We start from the raw sequence: 23159 nt of genomic DNA, 5'->3' as shown, positions 1-23159 counted from the left end.
GCCTGAGGCGAATGGCTCACCAGCAGACTCTCCAAAGCCTCCTGACCAGAACCACTCCAGAAGCTCAACCATACTACACAAAGTGATCCACTTGATCAGGTATCCTGGGGGCGATTCTCTGAGCCCCATGCCGGGCCGGAGAATCGCCGCAACCGCGCCATGACGCGCGATTCTCCGAGGTGTGGAGAATCGGCACTATTTGCGCCAGCGCAGTGCCGGCCGCTGGAATCGGCGGGTCCGCCGATTCTCCGAGCGGCCGCGCGGATACGACAGTCTCGCCGGTGCCGTTCACCCCTGGTCGCTGCCGGCACGAACTCTGCGTGAACGGTCTGGGGGAGCAGCTGGGGGGTGGCCCTCTGATGGGGTCTGGCCTGCGATCGGGGCCCACCAATAAGTGGGCCGGCCACCCCCCCCCCCCCGGCCTACTTTCTTGCGCGGCCGGCCCCTGAACACCGACGCCATGTTGAGTCGGGCTGGCGCGCGGAAGTAGTCCCCTGCGCATGTTGGCACAGCCCAATTGCGCATGCGCGGGAGGCTGGAGCGTCATGAATCGTTCCAGCGCCGTGCTGGCCCCCTGTGGGGGACAGAATCGGTCGTACCCGGGCCCGGTTCACGACGGCGCGAACATTAGGCTCCATTTGGGAGAATCACCCTCCTTAAACATAGCTTAAACATCCATTATTGTTACAACCAGGGCGTACTACAGCAACTTGCTGAGGCTTCTTCCAAAGAACCACACAAACTCGACCTGTACTATCCTGAGGGACAAGGAGAGCAGACATAATGGGAACACCATAATCTCCAAGTTGTACACCATCCCAACTTGGACGTATAGTTGGTGTTCCTTCGTAGTTACTACGTCAAAATTCCTGTAATGCCCTACCAAACAACTGTGGGAGAACCTTTGCTATACGGATTGTACAAACTACAGTTCACAAAGGCAGCTTGCTACTACCTACTGGAGAGCAACTGGGGAAGAATAAGAAATATTGGCCTTGTTGGCGACGTCCAAGTCCAAGAACGATATTAAAAAAGTATTTAAAAGGTCACAGATAGGAAGTTATGCCAAATATTTAACGCATTTTTTTTACTACATAAAGATTATTCTTCACCTGAAACGGTCAGGGCTAATTGCATTTCAGATAATTTCTGTTTTCAGGTACCGCATATAAATGTACATTAGAATAGCCCAAGCCTAGGCTAGCTATAGTCTGAAGCAAATCAAATGGCTAGCAAAGTAAGATACTTCACTGATTAATAAACACATGGTAATTATTTTTGGTATGTTGACCACAAAAATTGCAAAGTAAACAGTGCAGACAAACAACTAAGCTTCTTGTGCTAAAAGTTGATGAGGTTAAAAAAATGTGTGTTTTTGGATGTGTTCGGTTTTACGGATAAGACCATAAGACATAGGAGCAGAATTAGGCCACTCGGCCCACTGAGTCTGCTCTGCCATTCAATCATGGCTGATATTTTTCTCACCCCCCATTCTCCTGCCTTCTCCTAATAACCTCTGATCCCCTTATTAATCAAGAACCTATCTCTGTCTTAAAGACACTCAGTGAATTGGCCTCCACAGACTGCTGCCGCAAAGAGTTCCACAGATTCACCACCCTCTGGTTGAAGAAATTCCCCCTCATCTCTGTTTTAAAGGATCGTCACTTTAATCTGAAACGGTGTTCTCTGCTTCTAGATTTTCCTACAAGTGGAAACATCCCCTCCACATCCACTCTATCCAGGCCACGCAGTATACTGCAAGTTTCAGTAAGATCCCCCCATATCCTTCTAAACTCCAACGAGTACAGACCCAGAGTCCTCAACCGTTCTTCATACAACAAACTCTTCATTCCAGGGATCATTCTTGTGAATCTTCTCTAGAGCCTCCCCAAGGCCAGCACATCCGTCCTTAGTTACGGGGCCCAAAACTGCTCACAAAACTCCAAATAGGTTCTGACCAGAGCCGTATATAGCTTCAGAAGTACATCCCTGGTCTTGTATTCTAGCCCTCTCGACATGAATGCGAACATGGCATTTGCCTTCCTAACACTCAACTGAACCTGTACGTTAACCTTAAGAGAATCGTGAACAAGGACTCCCAAGTCCCATTGTGCTTCTGATTTCCCAAGCATCTTCCCATTTAGAAAATAGTCTATGCCCCCAGTTCTCCTTTCAAAGTGATATAACCTCACTTTTCCACATTGTATTCCATCTGCCACTTCTTTGCCCATTCTCCTCACCTGTCCAAGTCTTTCTGCAGCCCACCTGTTTCCTCAATACTACCTGCCCATCTACAGATCTTTGTATCATCTGCAAACTTAGCAACAGTGCCTTCAGTTCCTTCTTCCAGATCATTTGTGTGTCTTGTCAAAATAGTGGTCTCAGCACCGACCCCTGAGGTACACCACTAGTCCCCGGCTGCCATCCTGAAAAAGACCCCTTTATCCCCACTCTCTGCCTTCTGCCAGTGAGCCAATCCTCTAACCATGCCAGGATCTTACCCCTAACACCGTGGGCTCTTAACTTATTTAACAATTTCCTGTGCAGCACCTTGCCTTCTGGAAATCTAAATAAATCTCGTCCACTGGTTCTCCTTTGATTAACTTCCTTGTTACTTCCTCAAAGAACTCTTAACAGATTTGTCAGACATGACCTCCCCTTGACGAAGCCATGCTGACTCATTCCTATTTTATCATGCACTCAGCTTTAACAATGAACTGTAAAATTTTACGACCGAAGTCAGGCTAACTGGCCTACAATTTCCCGTCTTCTGCCTCCCTCCCTTCTAAAACAGTGGTGTTACATTAGCCATTTTCCAGTCCTCTGGGACCCATCCTGCCTCAGTGATTCCTGAAAGATCATCACCAATGCCTCCACAATCTCCTGAGCTATCTCTTTTAGAACCCTGGAGTGTAGTCCATAAGGGATACTTGACCTGAATAAAATAGATTACAAACCAAACTGAATGTCGTCAGCTTCAGTCCACCTTTGGACATTGCGCATATACATCTATACCAAAGGGGAGCTTCAATTATGTATTCTCCAACACCCGTTTTGTGTCAGATGAAGGTTAGCGGGAGTCAACATCCATAAGACCCTTTAAAGGGAGATAATGGTACTACTGAAACAAGTAGTTACATATGTGGCGAACTCAAACGCCTAACAGAGAACACAACTTCCACCTAAAGATACTGGGCGGAATTCTCTGCTCCCCACGTGGCGTGGGAGAATCGTGGGAGGGCCTCCCAACATTTTTTACGCACCCCTGGCGCCCCCAGCGATTCTACCCCCCCCCCCCCGCGCTCGTAAAAATCGCCGCTCGCCGTTTTTCAAGGCGAACTGCGATTCTCCGAGCCCGATGGGCCGAGCGGCCGGCCCTTCACGTCTGTTTCACCACGGCAGCAACCACACCTGGTCGCTGCATTCGTGAAACGGATGCCAGATGCCCGTTTGGGGCACCTAGGGGCCCGATTTGTACGGGAACACCGCGACTGTGCTCGGGAGGGGACAGGCCTGCGATCGGTGCCCACCGATCGTCGGGCCAGCGTCCAAAACGGACGCACTTATTCCCCTCCGCCGCCCGGCAAGATCAAGCCGCCACCTCTTGCCGGGCGGCGGTGGAGAAAGACGGCACCGCGCATGCGCGGGTTCGTGCCGTCTGCGCGCTGCTGTCATCCGCGCATGCGCGGGTTGGAACCGGCAACCCGCGCATGCGCAGATGACATCAGAAAAGCCCCGTTTCCACGTCATTTCCGGCGCGACAAAGTCGCGGCCGGGAACGACGGGGGCCTGCTCCTCGCCCCCCGGGTGGGGGTGAATTAGGTGCAGGAAGCGGGGCCCCGAGGCCGTCGTGAACCTCGGCCGATTTCACGACGGCCATCCCGATATTTATCGGGAGCGGAGAATATCGCCCACTGCATTAGGGTTTTGAAAAAATCCTAAATACGGCATGCAATTTAGAGTTGGATCGATAAATAGGCATTCATTGCAAAGGAGGATATTTTCTGTTAATATGTATAAATCGATTAGAAACAGTCTTTCAACCTACAGCCTAAATGCCACCGAAATGTACAAAGATGTATTAAATTGCTTAATACTTACGAAGTTCGTACAAGGTTGCTAGCCACCTCCTTAAAAAATTCACTCTCTTGATTTTTATTTTCATCACTTAGTTCAAATTCAATTGGCTGTTTTGATGAAGACTCTGTGCTCTGGGGAAAAAAAAGTTCAACTGCTCATAATATTACGAGTTAATCTGGTCAGGTAGAATTATCATTAATAATTCACCATTATCCGATTAAAACAAACTATTGCAGCATATTACCATTAACAAAAAAAAACTCCCAAGACACTCAAGATGTGCTGAAAAAGAAGTTTCAAGTCAGAAGGTGAATGAAATGGGGTAACTGAAGTTTTGTTGACGAGGTGGATTTTAAAAGGAAGACAGTTGGTGGAAGGGGGAGTCTCGGGCAGCTGAAGGTGTGGTTTTGTGTGGGTGAAGGTTGTCAGCGTCACGGAAATCATAAGTGGGCAGTCTTGACAACACAGAAGATATGAAATGAAAAATAAAAATGAAATGAAAATCGCTTATTGTCACAAGTAGGCTTCAACTGAAGTTACTATGAAAAGCCACTAATCGCCACATTTCGGTACCTGTTCGGGGAGGCTGGTACGGGGATTGAAACGTGCTGCTGGCCTGTCTTGGTCTGTTTTAAAAGCCAGCTCTTTAGCCCTGTGCTAAACCAGCCCCTGATATGAAACATGATCAACAAACAAGGTGTCAAAGGTTGTGTGAACCACCTGTGTCAGTGGTTAGGAAGGGGGATTGAATCAGTTATGAACTTTTTTTATCCCACAGCAGTGAAGGAACCAGAATGTAGTTCCAAGTCAGGATGGGAGTGCGGCTTGGGGCAGAACTTGCAGGTGGCAGTGTTGTGTTTTGTTTTAAAACGCATTTTATTCAAACTTGTATCAAAGTAGGTTAAAGCAAATAAACACCCCGGGAAACATTTTCCCCAACAATCAACTATACAGTTTGTACAGATGTTAATCCTTTTTCACCCCCCACCCCTGGCGACGAACAGCTCCTCAAACATGGTCACAAACATCCCCCATCACCTTTTCTCAAACTCCCCTGCTGAGCCCCTTAACTGATACTTTACCTTCTCTAACGGCAGGAAGTCGTACAGGTAACCCAGCTGCTACCCCTGCTGACGATGCTGACCGCCACTCCAGCAAAATTTGTTGATGTGCAATCAGAGAGGCGAAGGCCATAACATCGGCCTTCCTACTCTCCATGAGCTCCGGTTTCTCTGAAACTCCAAATATCGCCACCAAATGGTCCGGGTCCACTCCCTCCTCCACTATCCTGGCTAAGACCGCAAACACTCGCCCAGAATCTTCCCAATTTTTCACAGCACCACAACATGCGCGCATGATTCGCTGGCCTCCGCCCACACCTCTCACACTCATCTGCTACCCTCTGAGAGAACCCACTCATTCTTCCCCGAGTCATATGCACCCTGTGCACCACCCTGAACTGTATCAGGCACATCCTTGCACAAGAGGTGGCCCCGTTTACCCTTCGCAGTGCCTCACTCCATACTCCCCAATTGATCTCCATTCCCAACTCCGCTTTCCATTTCTCCTTGATCTTCACCACCCGTTCGCCTCCCAGCTCCCCCAGCCACTTATATATATCCCCAATTCTTCCCTCCCCTTCCACACCCGGAAGCAGCAGTCACTCCGGCAGGGTGTATCCCGGCAATCTAGGGAACTCCTTCCAGACCTTTCGTGCAAAGTCCCTAATCTGTAGATACCTGAACCCACTACCCTTCGGCAGCTTCACCCTCACCCTTAGCTCCTCCAGACTGACAAACCCTTCCTCCAAATACAAATCCCTCACTTCCCTCCACCTCCTGTATACACTATCCACCCCCCCCCCCCCCAACGCTCAAACCCATGATTCTCGCTCAGCGGCGTTAGCACAGACATCCTTTCCACCCTAAACTGCCTCCTCAGCTGATTCCATATCTTCACCATGGACTGCACCACTAGGCCCCCTGTATACCTACTCTGAGCCATTGGCAAAGCTGCCGTTACCATAGCCCTCAAACTAGACCCCTTACAAGATTCCTCCTCCAGCCTAACCCAATCTACCCCTTCTCCTTCCCACCACCGCCGCAACTTGTCCACATTCGCCGCCCAATAATAATGAAGCAAGTTTGGCAACGCCAACCCCCCCCCCCCCCCCCCCCCCCCCATGTAGCAGTGTCCTCCCCACCCATGGCACCTTCTCCGTCCATACAAAGTCAGAGATGATTGTGTCCACTTTCTGAAAAAAGGCCTTTGGTATAACAATTGGGAGAGCCTGAAAGATAAACAAGGACTGTGGCAGAATATTCATTTTCACCATTTAGACCCTCCCCGCCAACATTAAGTGCAGTGTATCCCACCTCTTAAGATCCTCCCTGCCCTCCTCCACCAGCTTAGTTAAGTTCCACTTATGGAGCCACGTCCATTCCCTCGCTACCCAAATCCCCAAGTACCTAAACCTAACCCTCGCTACCGTAAATGACATCCTCCCTAAATTAGCCCGCTGTCCCAGCTCATTCATCGGGAATACCTCGCTTTTCCCTACATTCCAGGGGCTGGTTTAGCTCACAGGGCTAAATCGCTGGCTTTTAAAGCAGACCAAGCAGGCCAGCAGCACGGTTCGATTCTCGTACCAGCCTCCCCGGACAGGTGCCGGAATGTGGCAACTAGGGGCGTTTCACAGTAACGTCATTGAAGCCTACTCATGACAATAAGCGATTTTCATTTCATTCAGCTTGTATCCCGAGAACCCTCCATGCCTCCCCAACAGGCCCATAATCCTTCCCATACTCACCAATGGATCCGAAATATACAGGAAGAGTTCATCGGCTCCCTCTGTCCCCTCATTATCCCCTGCCACTCTGAGAGCCATCGCCAATGGCTCTATGGCCAGCGCAAACAGCAGCGGTGACAGTGGGCACCCCTGCCTCGCACCCCTGTGTAAGTTAAAGCTTTGTGAGGTCATATCATTCGTCCTCACCCTCGCTCTTGGCGCCACATACAGCAACCGCACCCATGCCACAAATCTCGGCCCAAACCTTCGAACGAGTACCTCCACTCCACCCGATCAAATGCTTTCTCCGTGTCCATGGACACCACCACCTCCGGTACCAGAGCTCTCGACGGATTCATCACCACATTCAACAGCCGTCTTATATTTCTCGCGAGCTGCCTGTCCTTCACGAAGCCGGTTTGATCTTCTGCAATCACCCCGGGACACAATCCTCCATCCTCCCCGCCAACAATTTAGCCAATAATTTCACATCCGTGTTCAATAGCGATATGGGTCTAAACGACCCACATTCCACTGGTCCTTCCCTTTTTTTGGGGGATTAGTGCGATTACTTCCTGCTTTATCGTCTCCGGCATCTCCCCCTTCTCCAGTGCTTCACTATACACCCCCAACAGATGTGGTGCCAGGTCCGCTGCAAATTCCGTATAAAATTCTGCCGGGTACCCATCCAGCCCAGGGGCCTTCCCAGACTTCATACCCCTGATACTATCCAGCACCTCCCTCAGCCCCAGGGGCTCCTCCACGCCTGCCTCTTTGCTTCCTCCACCAGGGGAAATTCTAGCTCGTCCAGAAACCGCCCTATGTCCCCCTCCTCTCCTCCTGGGGCTGCTTCATAAAGTCCCTGGTAATACTCTCTAAATGCCTCATTTATCTTCCCTGGCTCTGACACCACATTCCCAGCCCGAATCTTCAATATTTCCCTGGACGCAGCATGCCTCCATAGCTGGTGCGCCAGCATGCGGCTCGTCTTCTCCCCATACTCGTATTGCACCTCTCTTGCCCTACGCAGTTGGCCTACCACCCTCCCCGTTGTCAGCCTATCAAATGGCCCCTGCAACTTTTTCCTCCTTGCCAATCCCTCCACGGTAGGCACCCTCGAATACTCCCTGTCCACCTCCACTATCTCGCTCACTAGACGGTCATGTTCCGCCTTCCTCTCCTTGTTTGCACGAACCTTAAATGGGATAATTTCTCCCCGGACCACCTTCAGTACTTCCCAAAAAATGCCCGCCAACACCTCCCCATTCTGACTGAACTCCACATAATCCCTAATCGCCAACCGCACCTGATCACAAAAACCTCCATCCGCCAACAACCCCGAGTCAAACCTCCACCCCGGCCTCTGCTCACGTCCCGTACTGAACCGAATATCCAGCCAGTGGGGTGCATGGTCCGAGATAACTATCAACGCATACTCTGCCCCCTCCACCCCAACCATAATCTCCTGCCTCACTACAAAGTAATCAATCCTCGAATACACCTTATAGTCATTTGAAAAGGAATACTTCCATCCCCCTAGTTCTGAAAGCCCCATGGATCCACCATACCCATCCTCTCCATAACCCCCCCAGCTCCCTTGCGAGTCGTACCCTAGCCAACCTGCCCAACCCACCCCTTCCTGAACCTAACGTGGTCCTTCACACAGAGGTGTGTCTCCTGCAAAAAGACCACCCCCACTTTCAAGCTCCCTGAGGTTCGCAAACAGCCATGACCTTTTAACCGGCCCATTCAGTCCCCGGACGTTCCACGTTACCAACCTTACCGGAGGCTTGCGCCTCCAATCCCCTCTACCGTCCGTCTGTATTGTTATGTATTTGCTACCCATGTCCTTCTAGGTGGTAGAGGTTGTGGGTTTGGAAGGTATGTTGAGTTGCTACAGTGCATCTTGTATATGTCATACACTGCTGCTACTTTGCGCCAGTGGTGAGGGAATGAATGTTTAAGGTGGCGAGTGGCATACCGATCAAACAGGCTGCTGTGTCCTGGACAGTGTTGAACTTCTTGTGTTTTTGGAGCTGCACCCATGCAGGCAAGTGAAGAGTATTCCACCGCACTCCTGACGGGTGCCTTTATGATGGGTGGAAATCCAATGGGCAGATACAATTAATAGCAACAAACTGACATAAATGTTTACAGTAACTTTAAAGGGTGAAATGCTTATATTGAATAAACCCATGTACTTACCGTACAAATATTTAAGACTTCTGTACTAGTAAGCAGCTGGAAATCTAGCTTCTGGTGCTCACTGCAAGGACGGCATTCATAGAACTCGGGTTGCCTATGTGTAAGTGAATACAGAACTAGAAGAAAACTTTTCTGCTCAGTCGAGAAAACTCTAAATAAAACAAAAATGCCAGAGATTACCTCAAATAAAAACAAATTTCTGTATTTACAATAAAGGCTACAATGCTTAAGTTTGCCATAATTAATGAGACAGCATATCCACTCTGTTGAGCAGCATAAATTGATAATTAGTACTTTACTTCCAAGTAAAGACACTGGGTGAATTGGAAGGGAACTGGAAGGCAATATAATGTTACCATCGTCCTGCTCAATGTTAAATGTTGCGGGTTAAGGAAGTGGTTAGTAAACTAACATTAGCAATTGCTGCAGTGTTTCCTGCAGGTAATGCATACTGCAATGCATGGTAGCAGCATAATGCCTACCATGCCTGTGGAGGAGGGAGAAGATATCCAGCAACAGGAACAACAATCATCTGGACTGCTCTAGTGTTACTGCAGCTGTAGAACATAGAACAGTACAGCACAGAACAGGCCCTTCGGCCCTCGATGTTGTGCCGAGCAATGATCACCCTACTTAAACCCACGTAACCCGTACCCCAACAATCCCCCATTAACCTTACACTACGGGCAATTTAGCATGGCCAATCCACCTAACCCGCACATCTTTGGACTGTGGGAGGAAACCGGAGCACCCGGAGGAAACCCACGCACACACGGGGAGGACGTGCAGACTCCACACAGACAGTGACCCAGCCGGGAATCGAACCTGGGACCCTGGAGCTGTGAAGCATTGATGCTAACCACCATGCTACCGTGAGGCCCGTGTACTTATCCACATACTTGCTTGGCTTGGATTTTGTAGATACTGGAGGCTGAGGTGTCTGGAGTTAACCAAGCCATGTTAACCTTTCAGCCTTGCAGTCAGTCAGTTCTATATATTTGAATTCAGTTCAGTTTTTCTTCAAATGGTAACTGCCAGGATGTTCAATGATGGGGCTCTCACTACTTTGAAAAGGGAGAGCTTCTTTAGCCCTTGAAAATAGGGAGAAAGGTCCATCAGTAATACCAACCAAGGACTTCCAGTCACTGTATGAGAGAGGAGATTACACATTGTGTACACATTGGGGGGCAAAAGTCAAAAGAAAATGTGTCCCCAGTGAGGCTTAGTTGGTGAAGAGTGTCCAAGAGCCTACGCAAGGCTGCTGGGAGGAAGGATTTGAGTGGTAGTCTGCCGGCAGGCTAGAGAACTGTGAAAGGTCTGTTGGCAGGGAAGATGGCGAAGTAAAGTTCACCGGGTGGGGCCGCCTTTATAATGGTCGATACACTGACGGAGGTGATGGCAGTGGAATTTGAACATCAGTTTAATAAGCACTTGAAGCAAGGGAGGGAGATGATGGTAACGCTCAAACATTCTGTAGAGGATCAGCTGGCCCCGATAAGGGAGATGTTTGAAAGAATAGCAGAGGTGGTGCAGGAGCAGGTTAAGTGGTGAAAGGGCTGGATGAGCATTGTCGAGGCACAGTGACCAGCTCGCCTCGCTACAAGCTGAACTGATCAAGGTGAAGGGCAAAAATAAGGGCCTGGAGAGCCAAGGTGTAGGACTTTGAGATCAGATTGCAGCAAGGATCGTGGGGCTGCTGAGGGCGGGGAGGGCCTGAGGCTGACAAGAGCTTGTGTCGGAGATGCTAAAGACGTTGATGGGGGGGAAAAAAAAAAAGAGGACAAAGTCTCCCGTCTGTGGTGTAGGATAGGGCCAACCTGTTGCTCCAGCCAACACCGTGGGCAAATGAACCACCGAAGGCAGTGATTGTGTGCAAAGAAGAAGGTGCTGAGGTGGGTCTGGCAGGCTCAAGATGAAAGGTGGAAAGGAGCTGGGTTTTGGATACATCAGGATCTCATGGTGGACTCAGTGAGGAGGCGGGCAGCCTTTAACAAGGTAAAGGTGGCACTGTACAAGAGTGGAGTGCACTTTGGAGTGGTCTACTGGCGAAGCTAAGAATTACGCACAATTCAGGAGGTCTTTTCTTCTTGACAGCGAAGGAGGTGGAGGCATTTGTGAAGGCAGAAGGACTGGGTCTGGATTGAGCATGGTGGAAGAGAGACTTTATTGCTGTTGGCAGTTTGGGGTTGGTTGTGGACAAATGTTATGATAAACTTTTATGTTGCTTTGCATCGGGGTACTTTCATTTTGGTGCCCTAGTGCCCTTAATGTCTTTTAATGCATGTAGTTGTTGGGGGCGAAACAGGTTGGGGGTTTTTGCTTTTGGTGGGGCATTTGGACGCAACAGGGGAGTTGGTGGGTGTGACGAGGTTTTGATCTTGTATTGGTTGGAAATGGGGAGGAGGGGGAGGGAATTTTAGTGGAGGGGCGCCCTCGCCAGCAAGCTGCAGTTTGGTAGTGAACGGGAGCGAAGTAGGGGAGTGGCTGTGGCGCGCTGAATCTGTTCTGGCAGGTGTTGGTGTGCCTAGGTGTTAGGATTGGTGGGGTGGGGTCAGGTAGTTAGAGGGAAATGGGGCAGTTTCAGAAGGAAGAGGTTGGGGGCTTCTGGGAGGGGAGGGTTGGTTGATGGTGACTGGAGGTGAGAGGTTGGACCACCTTATGAGTGGGGCCAAGCGCATCTTCGGAGGGCTTCATCAGGGCATGGAACTTTGGGGGAAAAGGGGTGAGAGCGACCCCCGATTCGGCTTGTGACATGGAACGTCCGAGGGTTGGGAGGCCCGGTGAACTAGGCAAGAGTTTTTGCGCACATAAAGGGTTTGAGGGCCAATGTGGTGCTGTTGCAGGAGACTTGCGAGTGAAGGACCAGGTAAAGCTCTGTAAACAGTGGCTAAGTCAGGTGTTCATTTGGGCTTTGATAGTTAAGTCTAGGGGGTGGCAGTCTTGATAAATAAGAGAATTTGATTCCAGTTGGAGGTGGTGGTTTCGGACCAGGGCATTATGTTGGATGGGAAATCTATTGTTTTGGCGAGCCTTTGTGCCCAGAATTGGGATGACGTTGATTTTATGAAGAGGATGATGGCGGCTATTCAGGAATGGACACGCATTAGTTGATCTTTGTGGGGGACCTGAACACGGTTTTGAATCCAAAAGTGAACCGTTCCAAGCCAAAGTCACTGACCCCGTCACAGGATGTGCAAAAGTACTGGCAGCGTTTACGAAGGAGATAGGGGGAGCGGATCCATGGTGGTTTTTGCACCGGTTAATAGGGTGTTTTTCTTCTTTTCGCCGATACACAAGCTCAACTCTAGGATTGATTTTTGCTAACATCATCCATGTACCAACATAAAGGTAGCCAAGGACCGTTCAGCTATATGTTTTACTTTTAGTTTTTGTTCTAACATTAGATTTCCCTAATAATCAATCATTTCTTGCAATTAAAACAAATTTTAATGATTTGCTGCCGAGAACTGATGAGAAATAGTGCTAAGTTGACCTTTGCCTTCCTGATAGCTCGGAGACGGGTTTTGCCTGGATGGAGGGACTCAAAGCCACTGAAAGCGGGTGTATGGGCGAGCGACCTGGCAGAATTCCTGAGTCTAGAGAAGATCAAGTTCACTCAGAGGGTCAGTTGATGGGTTTGCACGGTAGCACAAGTAAATAGCACTGTGGCTTCACAGCGCCAGGGTCCCAGATTCGATTCCCCTGCTGGGTCACTGTCTGTGCGGAGTCTGCACGTTCTCCCAGTGTCTACGTAGGTTTCCTCCGGATGCTCCGGTTTCCTCCCACAGTCCAAAGATGTGCAGGTTAGGTGGATTGGCCATGCTAAATTGCCCTTAGTGACCAAAAAGGTTAGGAGGGGTTTTTGGGTTACGGGGATAGGGTGGAAGTGAGGGCTTAAGTGGGTCGGTGCAGACATGATGGGCCGAATGGCCTCCTTCTGCACTGTATGTTCTATGGATGTGGAAACCATTCATTGACTTATTTAAGGAGGATTGAGGTGTCAGCAGAGGGAGGGAGGGGGGGGGGGGAGGAAGGAAAGAGTGGGTGTTGATTATTTATAACGTAGTATAATTTTACTTATGTTTGTTTTTTATAAAAATGCCTGAATAAAATATTTAAAGAAAAATTTTGCTGATATTAATTCTGCAAAAGCTCCACAACAGCACACTTGATATTTGAAGTTCAAATCAAGTTCTTTTCGGAAGAAAAAGCTAAAGGTTCAAAAAGAGAAGTTTAGCATGGAATTCAAGCCAGACGTTGGGCATATTTAACTTGAGCAGTAATTAGCTGGAGTGTACTTAATACACATTTCAACAACAGAAGAACGGAGAGCATGCGTATTTAACTTAGTAACAAGATATATTATGGAATCAAAGTTTGAAAATGTACTTCTATTATTAGGGTGGCACAGTGGTAAGCACTGCTGCCTCACAGCTCCAGAGTCCCGGGTTCAATTCCGGCCCCGGGTGATTTGTCTGTGTGGAGTTTCCACGTTCTCCCAGTGTCTGCATGGATTTCCTCCGGGTGCTCCGGCTTCCTCCCATAGTGCAAAGATGTGCAGGTTAGGTGGATTGGCCATGCTAAGTTGCCCCTGCTAAATTGCCCCCAAGTACCCAGAAGGTTAGGTGGGGTTACTGGGGTAGGGTGGAGGCATGGGATTAAGTAGAGTGCTCTTTCCAAGGGCTGGTGTAGACTTGATGGGCCAAATGGCTCCCTTCTACACCGTGAATTCTATGATTTCATGATAAAGTAATGCTCCCTTTAAAAAAAAAACTCAATCGCACCTCTCTTGAATTGAAGAGCTGAATAGATACCGCAAGCAGCAGGCCCAGACTTGTGGGCTATGTACATGGGTTGCACCACTCAACCACCTGGAATACCAAAATTGTGGAATAAAGTTACAAAAGAAAGACTTAAATATATAATAACTGTATGATATATTTAAAATGTTGCATTTTAAACATGCCAACTTGTAGTGCCATTGCGAACATACTTTTCAATGTTGTTCAATAAGGTCATGTAACATAACAGGAGAATATAAGAAATGGGAGCAGTAGGCCTTTTGGTCCCTCAAGCTGCTCGGTCATCAAATAAGATTTAGGCTGATCTAATTGCGACCTTATCATAGTGCCTTGCCTGGCTCCTCTAACACTCAATCCCCTTGTCGATCAAAAATCTGTCCAACCCAGCCTTAAATACATTCAATTAGCCAGGTTCGACTGTTCGCTCGAATTCTAAACACTAATGACCCTCAGAGAAGAAATTCCTCCTCATTACAACATTTAAGAAGCATTTAGATGAGCACTTCAACCTCTTCCTACTCGCCTCCTTTTCCACATTTAAAAAAAAACTATTTTTATTAGTGTTTTCAAGTTTTTCAACAGAGTAACAGATCATATGTATCTGGTAGTTTGTGTCATATTTAAAACGGTTTTTACATGAGGTTTCCCCCCTTCCCTTGTTGGTAGTTTAGTTTCCCTATTAGTGTTGCCGTCTGCCCTGGGCTCCACTTCTTTCTGCTGGGGCTTTCACTCTTTATTGTTTGGGGGGGGGGGGGGGGGGGGGGGGAGGGGGAGAAGCAGTCTGCATGGACCTTCCCCTCCTCCCCTTGTTCAGGTGGCCTTCTTTCCCACTTTGATTCAATTATCTTGCCATCGTCCAACTTCTCTTGCAAGGCCACACAAGACCAAATAATGATAAATACATGCGTATTCCTAGAGATTAAATTCTAACCTGTTTTAGTAGTCAATGGCTCGAAATTTTAGATAGTAATGATAGTGAAATTGCTAGCACACACTATTATTATTCCTCTGAAACGGATAGTAATGCTGGTGCCAGCACACGCATTCAAATATGGAAATTCTGAAGTTGGTAGTGAATTTTACATTTCTCCTTCTACCGGGGGGGGGGGGGGGGGGGGGGGGGGGCTTTTCCTGTTAAGTGTTTTTGACTTCCTTTGTTTTTCGGTGTGTATATTTGTAATTATATCATGCATAACACCCAATAAAAAGTGAAGGAAATCAGCACATTTTACTTCCTGGGCTGCATCGGAGAGAATACACCGATTTATTGCTGCTTAATTCCATAATTGTTCCTGGATTCCTGAAGATCCTTCGACGTGACACCAGATGCAATTTGACATTGTGAAAGGGGGAAAATCCATGTCAGAGATATTACTAGATCTTTGTGGACAGTTTTCTTTAAAATCAATGCCAAATGCTGTTACTTTGCCACTGACCACGTGACCTGGGAAATATTACAAAATTTCTGGAGCTCAATGATGCTGATCTGCCCTAACACTGCTTGTTGTTGCTTTGGATACAAATTCAAAACATAAATGAAATGAAAATCTTGCAGATGACATTCATAAATTAATGTTGTGTACTCCTTCTGTTATTAGAAATTAACTGTACATTTTTATCTGTTACCACTTGCTGGTATCCTTTGTTGATACTGAAATGAACATGACCTAACGTTGTACTTCACGTCATTGTCCTTATTTTTCAATTTAAAACTGAACTCCATAATTCTAACATTGGACATTATTATTTTACAATATTGTACTTACATTCCAACTAAAGGCAAAGTGAGCACTTTTGGATCAGATTCAAGTATTAATAGAAGCTTGCGAGTTTGATCCATTGTCAGGTACCTGCAATTATTATAATTAAACAAATCTGTTTATTATATTTTTACTAAGTTTCAGTTTATAATAAATTTGCAAAAGTAGAAAACATCTAGTAATTATGTACTATTTTTCTAAACTGATGAGCAACACCTCATGACTGTGTGATGGGAGCGGCATTTTCAGAACCCCAAAATGTATCATGGAGTTCAACCAACCCCCACCTTTAATGGATTGTTGCTTTTGAAGCACACGGCTTGTTCCCCAGGTGTGGTATTACAATTATGGACACGTGGTTTTTAAAAAAAAAACAAAACAAGGTTTATTCCATGAACTCAAATTAACCTTTTAAAATAAACATTGGATCTCTTAACACCCCTTACTTCAAAGATAACCCCGAAAATAATACAACACTACCCAATCCTGCAAACTGTTCTTTTAAACATCCAGAAAACTTCAACCGTTCAAAAAATAGGAGCACAACAGGTTACATTCAATATATTTATAGTCTTTGGATTTGCAGATATCACCAGACCAGCTCTTTCCCTTCCTGCAGCTCTCTCAAACCAGCCAGGCACTTTTCAGCTGCTCTCTCAAACTGAAACCAAAAGCAGAAGTGAGGACAGCTCAGCTCCCCCCACCCTCTGACATCCCTTCAGTAATATGAGCTGCTCCACTTCTTGAAAAGGTACATGGCTTAAACATCCATTTCTTAAAGGTACTCTCACATGACAACTGGCATGAGATACCATACTTCGAAATTCATACCTATATCTAGGAATATGCACGGATAATTAAAAATGTTATAGAACATAAAAACGGTGGAGAAATTCTGGAAAAAAAAACACTAATAAAAAGTTACAATGCCTCAGTGTAGGAGAGGAAATTGGATAGTTATCTGAAGAGAAAAGTTCTCTCAGGGAAAGGGACTAGCTGAATTGCTCTTTCAGAGAGCCAGGACAGATGGGGTGAATGACCTCCTTCTGTGCTATGACCAAAGATTCTATACAACGTAGATGAATTTCAACAGAATTCTTCCATCCATTTGCTACAAGTTCAGCAGAGAAAAGAACACAAATGGGCATTTATGCTGCTTTCTCAGGAAATCTATTGATTTGCCAGTAAATTACAATGAGATTGGGAGAACCAGCCCCACCCAAAGGAAATACCAGGTAGTTGTTTCAACTAATACAAGAGTTTCTAACTACAACTTCATAGGAGGCACTTACAATCAATTGGCCAAGAGCAAGTTCTTTATAGTAATCCTGCATGTGCAAATATTTCACTTCTGCATTATTTTAGCGGGAGGATGGGGCAAAGAACATAAAACAAATAATTTCTAAAAGATCAACTGATATGACCCGAGGTACTTATATGCTGCATAGACATGGCTTGGCAAATTAGTAAAACGATGATCAAAACATTTTATAAAATGTGCATACTAATTAATAATGCTTTGATACAACAGCTTTGAAAAGATAAACTATTTAATTTATATTGACAATATACCTCCAACCAACCTGATAATACTTTCCTGAAATCAATTATTCTCCAGTATCAGCTATACAATTAATTAGAAGAACGCAAGAGTAGGTCATTCATTCCCTTGAGCCTATTCCGCCATTGAACACCATTTTCCTGCACTATCCGCGTAGAAATCGGTCAACCTCAGTCTTGAAGGTCCAATTGGACAATCATGTTTGGATATTTAATTTCTACTAATTTACTTTTGGATATTTAAAGGCAATGAAAGATTAAATTTCTACTAATTTATTTCAACTACATTTTCATGCTTCACAGCTCCAGAGTCCTAGGTTCGATTCCTGGCTTGAGTCACTGTCTATGCAGAGTCTGCACGTTCTCCCCATGTCTGCATGGGTTTCCTCTGGGTGCTCCGGTTTCCTCCCACAGTCTAAAGGTGTGCAGATTAGGTCGATTGGCTCATGCTAAATTGCCCTCATGTCAAAAAAGGTTAGGTGGGGTTACTGGATTACAGGGATAGGGTGGGCTTAAGTGGGGTTTAAGGGCTGGTGCAGACTCGATGGGCTGAATGTCCTCCTTCTGCACTGTAAATTCTATGACTCTATGCTTAACTTACCCAAATTTGTATGTCCCTTGAACCTGAGCAATATTTAATGGGCTGCTTAAATTTCTTGCCAAGGCTGTAGGAATTATGGGTATTGCATTGATTGGTGTAGCCTCAAAGGTGATTCCAACTGTAACGGCTGCCCATTGAAGTTCAAGGGTTAGATGATCCAAGTTCTCAATGCAGTTAATGCGACCTCTCATCACAAGGAGTCTAGAAGAGTCAATTGTTTCCTTGCTACAACAATAGTGGTACAGCATCTGGCAAATTAAGTAGAACATAATTACTGACAGAAGTCCATATTTCCTCTCCATAATTTTAATGCAGAAACAAGATATGCCAAATGCCTTAGACGAGGGGTGGGCAAACTTTTCCGTGCAAGGGCCACATTCAGAAATTCACAATTTTAAAGGGCCGCATAGTATATTAATTAATAGTCCCGGTTGTAACCAATTAGCGTGCGGCATATACCTCAGCACTTCCCCCGGCGGCATCCTGCCTTTAGCCCTCTTTTTCTCTACTTTTCAAAAATGGCGCTTCACCCGGTTATGATTCTGGGCGCCTCATATAGAACATAGAACAGTACAGCACAGAACAGAACCTTCGGCCCTCGATGTTGTGCCGAGCAATGATCACCCTACTCAAGTCAACGTATCCACCCTATACCAGTAACCCAACAGCCCCCCCCGTAAAGACCTTTGGCGGGCCGCAGTTTGCCCACCCCTGCCTTAGACGATCTAGGTTAAAATTCTTGGAGACAAGGATTACTTCCCTGCAGCACAATTAAAAGAAGCTTCAAACTTTGGCATCACAGAATAAAAATCGTATAACCATAGCCACAAGTTTGAGCAATAACATCCATTAGCTTATTTTCACAGTTTAGAAATATGTTAGGCTACAAAATTTATAGATACTTGCACTGCAAGCCATGAATAGATAATGAATAGACAAAAGCAAGGCCAGTTATTTTAGATTATTGACGAAGTGAAGCAGGGAGAAAAAAAGAAAAAGGAAATGTGGAGTTATTTACAGGGTAAATCTGCATCCACGTGCACTTGCAGATCTACAATTAAATATCATGTTATCCTGCTGCCTCACGTCGCTGAGGTCCCAGGTTCGATCCCGGCTCTGGGTCACTGTCCGTGTGGAGTTTGCACATTCTCCCAGTGTTTGCATAGGTTCCGCCCCCACAACCCAAAGATGTGCAAGGTAGGTGGATTGGCCACGCTAAAAATTGTCCGTTAATTGAAAAAAATGAATTGTGTACTCTAAATTTATTAAAAATATATATCATGTTGTCATTCAGATTTAATTACCTTAAATGCAACATTGAAATCTTCAGATGTATGAACATTGGTGTCTCTGGAAACAAGTCCTTGAGTATCAATTATACAAGGAATGAGGAAATCCCCAGGAAGAAGAGCTGTGGGGATCTTGTCTGAACGTCCTGCAACCTCACGCCCAGGATCAAGGCGGTCGACAGTTAACGTAACACCTTCCTCATCTGTATTAAGTGAAATAAGATATATTTACTCAGCTAACACACACCTTTTCTTCAAAAAGAATGATGGAAAGTTACACAAAGAATTGAAAACATTTTTAATATCAACTTATATATTTTTTAGCACCTTTAACAATGAAATGTCCCAAGGTGTTTCAAAGAGGCATTATATGAAAAAGCATGACACAAAACCACCATCAAGTCAAAAGCTTGGTCAAAGGGGTAGCTTTTAATGAGAGTTTTAAAAGGAAACAAAGTGAGGCCAGTGTAGGTCAGCAAACACATGGTTGAAAGGGTACAGGAATTGATGTGAGTTAAGTTATGCGCAGAGTTTTGAATGACCTCAGTTTTCAGGAGGATAGATAGATCAATCGGGAGGGCATAGGAATTTTCAAGTCTAGAAATAATAAAAAGGTATAAGTGAGAGTTAACACAGCAGATGAGCTGAGGCAGGGTGAAGTTATGCGATATTATGCAGGTGGAAATATGCAGTCTTAAGTGATAGCACAATTTAGTTCAAAAGTTCATAAGCCATAAGACATAGGAGTAGAATTAGGCCACTTGGCCCATCGAGTCTGCTCCGCCATTCAATCACGGCTGATATTTTCTCATCCCCATTCTCCTGCCTTCTCCCCATAACCCGAGCCCCTTATTAATCAAGAACCTATCGATCTCTCTCAAAGACACTCAGTGAATTGGTCTCCACAGCCTTTTGCGGCAGAGTTCCACAGATTCACCACCGTCTGGCTTAAAAAATTCCTCCTTGTCTCTGTTTTAAAGGATTGTCCCTTTAATCTGAGACGGTGTCCTCTGGTTCTGGTTTTTCCTACAAGTGGAAACATCCTCTCCACGTCCACTCTATCCAGGCCTCGCAGTATCTTGTACGTTTCAATAAGATCCCCTCTCATCCTTCTAAACTCCAACGAGTACAGACCCAGAGTCCTCAAATGTTCCTCATACAACAAGCTCTTCATTCCAGGGATCATTCTTGTGAACCTCCTCTGGACCCTTTCCAAGGCCAGCACATGCTTCCTTAGATATGGGACCAAATCTGCTCGCAATACTCCAAATGGGGTCAGACCCGAGCCTTACACAGCCTCAGAAGTACATCACTGGTCTAGTATTCTCGCCTTCTTGACATGAATGCTAACATTGCATTTGCCTTCTTAACTGCCGACTGAACCTGCACATTAACCTTAAGGGAATCGTGAATAAGGACTCCCAAGTCCCTTTGTGCTTCTGCTTTCCGAAGCATTTCCCAATTTAGAAAATAGTCTATGCCTAGATTCCTCCTTTCAAAGTGCATAACCTCACTTCTCCACATTGTATTTCATTTGCCACTTCATTGCCCACTCTACTACCTTGTCCAAGTCCTTCTGCAGCCCCCTTGCTTCCTCAATACTACCTGTCCCTCTACAGATCTTTGTATCATCTGCAAACTTAGCAGCAGTGCCTTCAGTTCCTTCTTCCAGATCATTAATGTATATTGTAAAATGTTGTGGTCCCAGCACAGACCCCAGGGGCACACCACTAGTTACCAGCTGCCATCCTGAAAAAGACCCCTTTATCCCCATTCTTTGCCTTCTGCCATTCAGCCAATCCTCTATCCATGCCGGGATCTTACCCTTAACACCATGGGCTTTTAACTTATTTAACAGTCTCCTATGCGGCACCTTGTCAAAGGCCTTCTGGAAATCTAAATAAATCACGTCCACTGATTCTCCTTTGCCTAACTTGCTTGTTACCTCCTCAAACCTTCAGACCTTTCAGTTTCAAAAACCCCTGCCATTGCTGTTCCACTGTCTTCCCTGCTCGGCTCCTTCTCCAATCAACTCTGGCCAGCTCCTCCCTCATTTTAAGATCAACCATGACACACACAGCTTAATCTTAGTCTCCTGCCAGGGAGAGGGATCAAGTCATTAACTAGGGAATGAAGTGTGGAGGAGGCACCAAAATCAATGGCTTCAGTCTTCCCAACATTTATTTGGAGGAAATTACTGTTCATCTAGTCATAGTGTACTGGATGTTAGATACAGTCTGAAAATTTAGCAATAGCAAAGGAGTTCAAATAAGTGGTGGTGAGGTACAGCTGGGCATTGTTAGCATACACATGAAACTAATGACATTGATGAGGGACAGCATGTAGATCAGAAATTGGAAGGGACATCGGTGTAATGGTGCAGAGCAGAAAGGGATGCATTTGCAAGTGATTCCCTGGCTATGATTAGATAGATAAAAATGGAACACCCGAGTGCAGTCTCACCCAGCTAAACAACAGTGGAGAGGTGTTGGAGGAAAATAGTGTGGTCAACAGAGAGAAGGACAAGGAGCAAGAATTTGTCATAGTTACAAAGGGATCCTGTGATCTTGATAGGAGCTGTTTCAGTACTGTGGTAAGCGTGAATAGCTTATTAAAGGCATTCTTCTATGGAGTTTTGAGGTAGGTGGCACAAGAGAAGGAAAGTTGGAGATAGGGTGGTAGTTTCAGCATGGGTCAAAGGCTTTTTTGAGAAGCATTATAACAGCAGATTTAAGAAGGATAGGGGGCGGGATGACACCCGAAGAGATAAAACAGTTTACAATATCAGCTAACATAGGGGGCGGAGGAAAGTTGGATGATCAGTAGTTTGATAGGAATAGAATTCAGGGAACAGGAGGTGACTCTCATGGACAACGTAAGAAATCAGAGCTGACAATAAACCAATCGGCTCCCAACTAAACTGTTGTTTAGCTCGATGGGACTGCACTCACGTGGTTCCATTCTGACCTATTTAATCATTGTCAGAGAACCACTTGCAATGACTTCTCTTCCTACTCTGCATTGGGGTCATCAGGGAGATAGGTCACGGACTCGAAGAGCAATTGTTCCCGAATTAGGCACAAGAGGGTCTTAAGGTCTGGAAGTCAATGCAGAAGGGTAGGGGTCAATGCCCTTTTTCTCTGGCTGAAGGGCCTGAAAAAAAAAAAATTGCCTGGCTGCCAAACAAAAATTCTAAATTTCTGTTCCAACACTCAGAAAACCGCCAAGAGTCTCTGGCATAATGCAAGAAAATAACATTAAATTTATGTATAAATAGAAAAAAAATTAAATTAAACTCTGAATGAATTTAATTTTTTGGCTTTAATTTAAAAAAAATAATTTAGAGTACCCAATTATTTGGGGGGGGGGGGGGGGGGGGGCAATTGAGCGTGGCCAATCCACCTACCATGCACATCTTTGGGTTGTGGGGGGCGAGACCCACGCAGGGAGCATGTTTTGGCTATAATTTTGTCAGTAAAGTCCATAAAACAAAGTTTAAGATGTGTAGAATTAAAAATTGTTTTTAAACAGCACATTTATACTTTATCATCTCAATTACATTAGGAGCAATAATGGTTGCAACCATAAACCCGGTTCCTCGAATCAAATTCATTATATATAACCATGGCATAGCCATGGGTTTATTTAGAGCACAATGGTGGTTTTTGTTAAGATAATAATTTATCCTCAGAATAAAAACACAGCTAGAAAGCTTTTTTTTTTTACAAAAAGAATATTTTCATGTTAATGTGATCCAACTAGAAAAGGTTGGGAGCAGCAAATGAAATGTTAAAAAGCTGCTTGCAACTTCAGAGCTGTGGGCTGCAGACCCATGTAGCAGGGAATAGAAGAAACTGAGGAAATGTGGGGTTTAAGCTGAAATAGTCTGATGAAACCCAAATTTTCTAGGATATAGTAGCATTGCAAAGTAAAGTCCAGCAGCCTTTGAAGAGACAGGGACTGAAGAATACAGCTTGAACTAGCAGGCCCCTTTTGATCATTAGGTCTCATTTCCTACTGTAATCCTGCAAATAATGGTTCACCCAAAGCCAGATGCAAATCTTTTTGTACCAC

General features: G+C 45.7%; 1 protein-coding gene across 1 annotated transcript in view; it reads right to left on the bottom strand.

Moving 5' to 3' along the window:
• stil (STIL centriolar assembly protein) overlaps positions 1–23159 on the bottom strand; it is a 72146-nt gene that overhangs the window by 25797 nt on the left and 23190 nt on the right. The window contains exons 4-9 of the mRNA XM_038794313.1: positions 19101–19288; positions 17797–18044; positions 15642–15725; positions 13858–13944; positions 9074–9224; positions 4102–4211 (exon numbers count right to left, since the gene is read on the bottom strand). Coding sequence (XP_038650241.1) covers positions 4102–4211; positions 9074–9224; positions 13858–13944; positions 15642–15725; positions 17797–18044; positions 19101–19288 — 868 coding nt within the window. The remainder of the gene's footprint in view (positions 1–4101; positions 4212–9073; positions 9225–13857; positions 13945–15641; positions 15726–17796; positions 18045–19100; positions 19289–23159) is intronic.

The sequence above is a fragment of the Scyliorhinus canicula genome, chromosome 4 (genome assembly GCF_902713615.1).
Source record: "Scyliorhinus canicula chromosome 4, sScyCan1.1, whole genome shotgun sequence".
NCBI lineage: Eukaryota > Metazoa > Chordata > Chondrichthyes > Carcharhiniformes > Scyliorhinidae > Scyliorhinus > Scyliorhinus canicula.
This window is presented reverse-complemented; position numbering and strand designations above follow the sequence as displayed.